The 10,299-nt window shown below is 42.3% G+C and overlaps 1 protein-coding gene across 1 annotated transcript in view; it reads left to right on the top strand.

The window, feature by feature from the left end:
- Mef2 (myocyte enhancer factor 2) overlaps positions 1–5,609 on the top strand; it is a 104,781-nt gene extending 99,172 nt beyond the window's left edge. Inside the window, exons 5-8 of the mRNA XM_086969296.1 lie at positions 5–138; positions 703–1,101; positions 2,156–2,357; positions 2,710–5,609. Of these exons, the coding sequence (XP_086825422.1) occupies positions 5–138; positions 703–1,101; positions 2,156–2,357; positions 2,710–2,824 (850 nt within the window). The 3' untranslated portion in view covers positions 2,825–5,609. The remainder of the gene's footprint in view (positions 1–4; positions 139–702; positions 1,102–2,155; positions 2,358–2,709) is intronic.
- Positions 5,610–10,299: the final 4,690 nt, after the last annotated feature.

Raw genomic sequence — 10,299 nt, 5'->3', positions numbered from 1 at the left:
CGTCTCCATTTCACGGACAATCGTTAAGTGTGAGCAACGGACCGTTGAACGGGATGTACTCACAGGACTCGCTAATGCAGCCCTCGCCGACACAAATGTCGCAGAGCAGCATCAGCCCGAGACCAAGCTCAACTGGAGGTATGTCCAGCTGGAATAATATCTTCCTACTACATGTTCATTTACCTATAAATTTGTAATGCATAATAAAAAGTGCAGTCATGATAAGACTCATCTGACCTTCAAATGATGAGAGCTTTGAAGTCGGTGAGCTGTGACATCAGCTAGGATCATACCTTGTTTTATAGGTGTAAGGCGTTGTCATGTTCCACCTTACATCGTGTACGTCTGTGCGTTTCCTGTGATCGTGCTAAATACAAAAAAAAAAAAATCTATTGAAATTTTCTTTGACAGCACTCATTAATCTATACAAAGAACTGAGATGACAACAAATGCTTATTGGTTATATATATCATATGTATATGATATCAATCTCCGACTTTTTCTGGGTTAGGGCTATAGGATTGCCTTTCTTTTTGAATATGACACAATCGAGTAGGTCCTTCTAACGTTGTTGGCCCCTTTTCATTCATCTTCCCGACTATTCATCTGCCCAAAACGACGGTTCACACCACAATAATACTCATTATCAACAATATCGCTATCGTCGGCTATCATCCGGGTTATCATTGTCCACCACTTCAGCGGGCGGTGAAAATGGCTTGAGTGCGTACCAGCGCGCGGCATCCCCTGGCAATAGCGGGAGCAGCAGTCTGGCAGGCCCGCCGGTAGTGCAACCGGCCGCCGTACAGGGTGTCGGTAGCAGCCAGCAAGCGGTGTCACCCAAACCGAGGTCCCCGCAATGCAAGAACCTGCGCGTCATGGTACCGCTGCACCAGACGAATTGTAACTCACCCTCGCCCAACCCTAGTCAACCGATGGAACCAGGCGTCGTGGGAGGCGTCGGCGGTCAGCTCTATCTTTCATCGCAAGGCACAGGCATGGTGCGAGGCGGGGCAATAGCCACACCCGTCGTATCGGTAACGGGCCCGAATGGCCTGGCGCTTTCGGGATATCCACCCGCCTTCCAGGGCTTATCTCCCAGTACGTATTTTTCTAGCATGGACCGATTCTCCGCTTGCTTTGCTGCTTCGCCACAACGTCTGATTACTTTGTTCAACGACGGTACTGCGATAACAGCACATTTATATGCAATATCTATTTTTAATCATTTTAGATATAAGTATAGACAAGCAGAAATGTCAGAAACGAACGGCTCATCAATGTCCTATCTCATTATGCTGGTCGTTACCTGATCATGTCCGAACATACTGGACACGTAACAAAAATCCACGGACGTGTTAGCTGATCATCCATGCTACGTACCTATTTCTCCTGAGGTTGAGATGGAATGAATTCGACCTATAACTGTCATTAATTTACTTCGCTTAACTTTCAAGATGTTTCATGTGCGATCAATAAGTGCTGAATACCCTATTCTGCAGGCAAACATCTCATTAGATTTTCGCCAAGTCAGATTGTTTCTACTGTATTGATCTGAGCTGTTTCTATAGGGTGTTTCATTGTGCCGTCACTGGGCCATGTTGAACTAAATCCAACACTTGCCCTCGATGGGCGTTAGCAGTACCAAGACACAGTAACGATATAGCAATCATTTCCACCATGAAAATTCGTGCTATAAATGTAGGATAAAATCAAAAATTCTGCATGCTGTACGTAGCGTGATCAACATTGGGCAGTAAGTAAGCGCAGCTAAGTACTTGAGTACGAACTTTAGCTAACTTCCAAAGGGCAAACTGTCGCAGCGAAATGCAAGAAGGATATAGCGTTAATTTTTGTTACGAGGGTGCAGCTTGACCTGCTTCTATCTAGCGCCCTGGGACGGTCGAGAGCTTCTTCAGGGTCAGTTGCCCTTTGACAGTTTGTCCATTCAAATTTGAGCAGCAACATTAAATAGAGTCCTATTTACCACAAACAACTCAGATTTGGAGCCCATAGAACACCCTGTAAAAACACATACGATAATTCGGAGATTGTACCTTGCACGAACTTCGGCTTACGCTCGGCTTCGGTTGGCCTTATAGAACCTGATATAGTACGTCGAAAACTTAACGTTTTCGGCATAACCGACCCACAGGTGAGTTTCCTATCAGTTCGGACATATCAGCGTTATCAGCGTCGGGCTTTAACGGCAGCCTCCTGCACGGCTGGTCCGGTCAGGGAAGCCATCTCGAAGCGAGTCCGATACAAGGACACCATTTGAACAGTGCCTCCGGATCCCCAGAACCGCCACTCTCACCCAATATGCGGATAAAATCTGAACCCATATCACCGCCCAGGTATGTAACAAAGATATGCGAATATAATTTATGTGCGCAGGGTCAATTATGGCTAGCAGACACGATGAACGATGACAATAATGGAATACTTTAAAACTTTTCCAGCGATTAGCGACTTTGTTATATGCAAATTTACTGTCGAAAAGTAAATGCGGACCATTTTTTACCCGTTATCGGCTTAGACCTCGATAGATGACCAGCAGGCCAAGTATCGTTGATTGTTTTACTTCCGCGTCCAATAGACCTACACATTCTTTACCCTTCTCCATGTTGTGCTATGCCACAGCATTTATTGATTTCAATTGATCGATTAACACAATATATCTATGTCCATCTCCGCTTATTATTCTAGATCAGTTCATCAAGGCGGTGCAACGGATTACTCTGGCGGACACGTCGATTCATCCGTGCCCCCGCTCAAGAGAACGCGCCTTACTGCCGACAACTGGCCCGCGGCTGCTACCTAATCAGTCACTGTTCACCAGAGGACCAATAACGTACTATTATCTATGTCTCGTTCTATATTCGCAAATCGTTGTACACAGAGAATGAATTGAGGAAACAATATTGAAATGTTAAAAACATACGCCACGTTTCGAGGAAAACTAACAAGACGACGATGACCACAGAAGGCATCAACCAAGTCTATTTAGCTCAAATCTATTGCTGATGATTCAGATATGACGGGGGTTCGCTAGAAGCAGGAAGAACGTCACATGGAACTCGAGCGGGGCGGTTACCAGCAGCCATATGCGGGGTCCGAAGCCAAAGACTCACCGATAGGCCTTCATCTTCATGTCGCGATTGTTCGATTACTAGAAGATGAAACATTTGTTTGCAACTTCACGACGCCACGACTGCAGCCGCCTGATGACAGTTTAAGATGGAAGCTCGTACGTCTGAGCCTCATTCCTGTCGACATGAATAATATAAACTAAACTGACCCGCATTGGTTGCTAGTCTTGCCCCGGTTTATGGTTTGATCTCGGTCTAGCGAACGTCGAATGCAGCGCTGCTACAACTCGCAATTGAGTCCGGTAGCAGCAGCAGCAGTAGCAGCGGCATTGAAGAAGCAACGTGCGACCCACTGTGCGTCCCAGAGTAACGGGTGATGACGACCCATCGTACAGCGTCAGGTGCACAGTGAAGGCACGCCAAAAGGAAACCACATTGTATAGTGCACTGTGTCGACACGTATATATATATATATATATATATAGAGAGAGAGAGAGAGAGCGCGAGAGAGAGGGCAATGGAGAGAGAGAGAGAGAGAGAGAGAGAGTGAGAGAGAGAGAGAGCAAGGAAGCATGGTGACGAAACACATAGAGTGTGGCGGAAATTGAACACGAAAGAAGACAAGACGAGTTGAGAAATCGATCGTACGCAAAAATCAACTATCGTTCATATACGAATATACCCACGCATGAATACACGTGAGCACACATACGCATCTTGTACAATAGTTGACTGATGACTTGTGGTTGCGCTGGAATAGTAAACGTGCTAGAGCGACGCGAGAGAAAATTGCAGTAGTGGCTAAGAATTGAGGATGAAACCCTGATAGAAAAATCGAACTTCAAAGACAGAACGACAGCACACGACTTCGTACGCTGAATTTGCAACACGTATAATATCGACCCAGACGATTGAATAGTAGGGAAGAAAAATTTCGAGGAAAGTGATCAATATGGTAAGATCAGAAGCAGCCCAACGCGGCGTGAAACTTGTACGCGATTTGCACTTGTGGAAAAAAGGATGATCAGGACTGAAAGGCGGAAGCAACTCAAGTACCCGAAACAAACCAGAAGCGAGAGCAGAATGAACCGGAAGAAGTCGCAAGCCAAGTTGAATATGTTTAAATATAATTATAAATAAATATATACATAATAGTTGAGGTGTGAGGTGGGCAGGGGTCGAGTCTCCTGGTAGTTGAAAGCTGCTGCGTAAGACATAGCGTACATGCTTATGTTTAGCATAGAGAAAACAAGCAGGCTGGGCGGACGATGTCTCACGAAAATACTTAATCGGACTAACGGCAATGATAGCAGGGTTGATTTACAACCCAAACAACAGAATGTAGCATATATAAGAACAAAGCTGTGAATGCCACTATTCCATATCAGATAACAGTGGCCCACGCCAAAATCAAGGACCAAGCCACAGCGGAGGACACCGCTCTATACCTAGCTAAGGAAAACTCCGACGGTCCGCAGTCAGCGTTGCTTTCTGTCAAAAAAAGGGCACGGACCGTCCGTAGCAAGGAGCGTTAAGTAAAAAAAAGAAAAAGGTAGCCAAAAAGGAGGATCTGATCGCATCAGTGGATAGAAAGCCGAGGTATTCAGAATTCATCATGGATCAGATTATACCGGCGACATCTCAATATTCGATAGTAGTTTTAGTGCGTTTGTCGACGATGATTTGTATCGCTCGTCGAGCTTTCCCCTCGATTAATAGACGAAGCTGCCCAAGAGACAGCGAACGGGAAAGGAGCAATGCAAAATGCTGGAAGGAAAAAACATTTCAATAGAGAAGTATAGTGTGACACTGTTGAATTACGCATCTCCGCGTCCATGTACAAGTCAAACCAATTAACCAAACCCTATAAGAACGTAACCACATAAGCGAACATATATTTTCATGAGTGTTTCATACACCTGTGTACCTGTACTTTAATATATTATTACTATGTATTTGTTGTTTACTTAGTCCTAATAATAATATATATATATATAATAAATGATAACGACAATGGTAATGGCATGATCATGAAAAGGAGAAACCTCTAATAAGAGGAATCGCATATATATATATACAAAGCGACCGATCGTGTAACACTGACAGTATGAGAATTGAACATGGAAACAACAATATCAGAGAAATAATGATAATATATGGTTTGCCGATAATACTTACAGATGAGATGTTATATATATAACATATATACATATGTGTGTGTATGGCGTATCTTGACAATACCGAAAAGACTATGATGATCTACAGTATCCTACAAAAAGCGTATTTGGCCAAAAATTTCTCGAGTAACTTAGGCGACGATCAATCGCGTTTCGAGCAAACTTTCCATAATATCTGCCGACTGCGGTTGCCGATTGTAACTTCCTCTGGACAGTAACGGTAATAAGAAGCAAGCCTTGCGGTCGACAGAAAAATGTTTGTGGAAGAAAGAACAGCTTTAGTGAGGTCAATAGCCAAGTAATAAAAAACAAGCGTGCAAAGCTGAGTGGCCAAAACGAAGCTTACTACCCTTTATTGGATTAGCCGGGTTGCGTGAGGACTCATATGCCTACTCGATTTTTGAGAGAAACAATTGGGTTAGCAACATTGCAGAGCCTTACGAAGAACTTAGAAGTGAGGTGTCAAGCTCCGTTCGATATGTCATCGTTCAATAAGATATCGAGGGTGACGCTGGCCTACAGTGGGCCAAGATAGTGAGACAAGGATACAAAGCAAGAAATGTCGGCGGGTCAAGGAAATATTGAAATAGCGGATGCAGAAGTAGAATGTTTAAGTCGTTCTCCGACAAAATTATTTGTAGATGAAAAAAATCGATGGATTTATTGATAAATAAATAGTGGTTAGCTAGTCGCGACGCATCCAAATATAGCGCCGAACTGAGATACGCAATTATTGCCGGGTACAACATGGGTACAGAAATACGTTGAAGGTAAGTGCTACTCGTAAAAAAAACAGCATTGGACAGCACCATGGGGAAGGCTGGCGAACACCAAAAACCGAGTGCTGAACAGATGCGCTAGCCGTGACGCATGACAGCGGTACTAACAATGGCAAATGATAAACAATCCGGAAACAAGCTATAGTTCAGGAAGACCTATATATTAGCAAACAAAAAATAACACTAGCACTTGTGTCCAATGATAGGCGGCCCGTTTCGCGCAGTGTTTTCCACAGATAATGCACCGTCTTTCCTGAGGTAGTCTCCATCGAAAGGCAGGCGGCACACCTATTCACAGCCTGGAAAGAGTTCGCGCAGGTGGAGGCAAATGATTCGGTACCACTTTCACTGTCTATTTATTCTCTCGGTCCGGTAAGCCACCTGTAACCTGCACGCTTAGCACGCCATTAGTTGACGTTCAAGCTGGTCTATCCAGTCGACCCATTTGGGTCATCCCAGGGAGAATATTGTTTCGTCTTTCGGATCTTGAAAGCCCTGAACTTGGTACATTTGTTGTCCACCATCCATCCGACCACACGATTGTTTTGCGTGGAACTTGTGTACGAAAATATCTTAGACAGTAACTGCTATCCGGGAAATTAGCCCAATTGGTGATCTCCATTCGGCCAACTTGAAACATGAAATTTTTAAGCACATGCGCACCTTAGCATATCGCTGTGTTATGTTAACTGAGCGCTCAAAAACGTAGAATCTATATATATATATATATATATTATATATATATATATAATAGTACAATTGATAAATTGAAGCAACTTCTCGAGCGACGCGTACCTACGAACTGTTTATTAAGAGAATATTAGGTCGATGCTAAGCACGTTAGTATAATCATACGAATGTATTTGTGATCGTGAAGGTGATACCCTCGTACTGAAAAAATACTTGTAAGACAGCCAAGGTCAATATTAAGCATTATTACCACATTACTATTAGTATCACTGTTATTCAAAACGTGAGCGCGTAGAGCTCTGCAGCTTTACGGCCAGCCTAAGAGGGGGGTCAGGTAGGACGTATTACTGGAGGCGACTGGCCAAGACAAATACAAATATAAAATCGAATCGTAGATAAGCATCAAGAGATTTTATATGCATGTAGTGATCGAGGTTTTCCAAATGGGAACAGACGATCCAGAATATCGAGGTGGGGATGAGAAAGCAAGCAGATCTGGCCGGACCAACGGACTATGTGCTTTGACGTCTCAGTAAGCCGAACTCAGCAGCATGTTGAATGAATTGTTTCTACATAAGGACAAAGATAGAAATTGACTTGTTGGAGACATTTTTAGCGTTATCAATCGATGGCATGGAACTCACGCCATTTCTTCACCGAGCACTTAACATACCTCAAGTGATCACACGCATTTTGTCAGCGAGACAAGTGCTGAATAAATCCGTGACTGGAACGAGCCGATTTGGAAAAATTGCCAGGCGCGTTTAGAGAGACACGTCAAATAGTAATCACGGGCAGCAAATTGGCGTGGACAGTGTTGATGATAATGAAAATAATCAGTAGCACTTAGGTGGCGTACGGATTAGTATTTTCCTAGCTGTTCTCTCTTAAAGAAGCGCTTGCTTTTTTTTTTAGCAATGGTATTGGTGTCAATGCACGTACGTCGTCTTTTCGTACGAACAAACAGGCACGATTTTTCAAGTACGGATGACTAGACTAGTCAACATTAGTCCGAATCAAAGTCAGCTATAGACACAGATTTACACAGAATTCATATATATATATATATATATATATACAAAGACAAACACAAAACACACAGAAGCACCTGGATGCAAATGTTCACTTGCAGTCTCGTACGCTTGCATGGCGACGTCACTATACAGCTTTATCCTCTATTTTACGGCACAAAACGTAACAAGTTCACATTACACACGTAGAGTATTTTTCGACACGTTATAGAAGAACAGAGGCAGGGGAACAAAGTGAACGAAAGAAAGAGTTTTTGCACTTTTCCCTTTCTGTCCCTCTGTTCTGTGAAGGTACGACGGTACAAGTAGAATTCGAAGACGTAGACGTAGACAATTCACACATTCATTGTCTGATACGCCGACTAACGGAGAAAATACCACCTCCTTTTCGTGACACGCAGCTTTACTATATTTATAAACATTATACCGAACCACCGCAACTCAATTACTATGACCACACTAGTACAAAGCATGAAAGCAAAGGGCTCGAAACTTTCTGATAAAAGTCTCATTGCTTCCCCACACTTGCTATGACCTATCGACCCGAACTGCTCGACGCGTCCGAACGTTCACTCGTACACGATTCCATATTCTATGGCTAGTATACCTACTTGCTACTGACTAATACGACAGGTCGCGTTACAGACAAAACGCTCTATCCATCAGATGAATTTCTATAAAAGTGGTAGTTATGACGCGGCCGGCCATTCAATCAGCTGGATGTCCTATGTGTCATTTAACACTGCCGGTCGACAGAAAACCTATAAAAAATGTTCGATAGTTTTCCACGAAAATTTTTGCAAGATAGATATTATATACATATGTAATAGAGATGACAACAACTGCAGAAGACTAGGCCGATAGGACTTTAAACAAACGAAAACGCAAAAAGGAAAACGACAACAAACAAGCATAGCCCAATAAGATTCCTATAAAACACATGGAGCAGAAACGAGGCCCAGTGCGGAAATGTAACACAAATGTAAATCAAACACTCTCTCAAATCGATCTTGAATGATTTATTCCCGCAGGAAAAATAAATGCACACATGAAAGTCCATCCCGGCCCAGGCTTTTTTGACGGATTCCGACGGTTCAACCGAAAGACCCTATAACGTTCTCTATAACGGCCGCTTCAACTCCTATGACAAGCGCTATACAATTATATAGCGCTATATAGAAAATAATAGCTCTGCGAGGAAAATCAGCCTGCAGATTAAGTGAAATAATTAAAAATTGGATGAATATATCCACTATATTATCTATAATTACGACGATAATAGTAGTAGTAATAATGAGGTAACAAGTGGTAATTGAGTGTCAGAGCCAGCAGGAATGAAAAACACAATATATATGGTAAATATAGATAACTGTAGCACTACACAAAATACGTATTGCCACTTAACAGGCGACGATGAAGAACTAAAATATAAAAATATTACTAACTATAATAATTACAGTGGTAAAATAACATGAGCTATGGTTGATATATTTTGCAAACAAACGAACGACCGGGACGACAAAATTGTGGACAAACAATGCTCACAAGCTAATCAAACCCGCCTAGAGAAATAGTCAAAATCGCATAGAAAATGTGTGTATATGATATGGAAGCTAGCAATAACGGCAGAATTTTCCAATTAGGCAAATGCTCGATAAGGAGTGAAAATTGTTGCGACAATTAGAGAGCTTACGAAAATACGACATTGCGAGTAATGTTATTTTTCGATTAAAAACACAAAAAAATTCGCAAACATTTCCTAAAGACAAATTAATATTTAACAAAAAAAGCAATAGCACTCCATATAGACAAACGCAAGCAGAACTATTTCTATATATAGAAACATCATATACATTAACATAAGTGTACAAACTGACATCTGATTAGATAACGACTTCATATAGGACGAATATCAAAGAACGCGACAGAATTCTAGAAAGACCAACCGATAACAACAATGAGGAAGGGTGTAACTAAGTCTGCTAGCAAACTGACTCTCTCGGACGTAACTTTCAACTTAAAAGTTCCCTTCGCTCACAGTGCCTGACAATGCGCGAATAATTTCCAGCTGACCTTATAAATGAAATGACGATGATCATGTTGATATTGGTGGCGATGAATAGAAGCAATGGTGCGAGAGAGATAGCAGGAAACGTCGTTATTATCAGATTATAATAGCGACAGTATATAATTAGTAGGCGTAGTTAAAGACTATTATAATGGTGACAATAACGTTCTTGACTTATTTAGACAGTCTCTTCCTTGAAGGGGAAGGTGTTTTGTAAGGCAAATCAATTAGCGGCTAAAGATATTGACAGCCGCCCACGAGATCTCTCCGACATGGACGAAACGGCACCATTACTTGCACTAGACGTTTGGGAAACACATATCTGTGAGTGATTTTCGCTTTGGTCGTGATCGTTCGTTGGGATTTTACGAGCCTCGTTTGATTAATTACTGACTGTTACTCTATTGGTACTATAATTGGAGACGTTGATATCTTTTCCAGTTCACCGCTCCGCCATACATA

Source organism: Varroa jacobsoni, unplaced genomic scaffold (genome assembly GCF_002532875.2).
Source record: "Varroa jacobsoni isolate VJ856 unplaced genomic scaffold, vjacob_1.0 scaffold_694, whole genome shotgun sequence".
NCBI classification, from domain to species: Eukaryota; Metazoa; Arthropoda; class Arachnida; order Mesostigmata; family Varroidae; genus Varroa; species Varroa jacobsoni.
The sequence above is the reverse complement of the archived record's forward strand: the minus strand, read 5'-3'. Positions and strand labels throughout refer to the sequence as shown.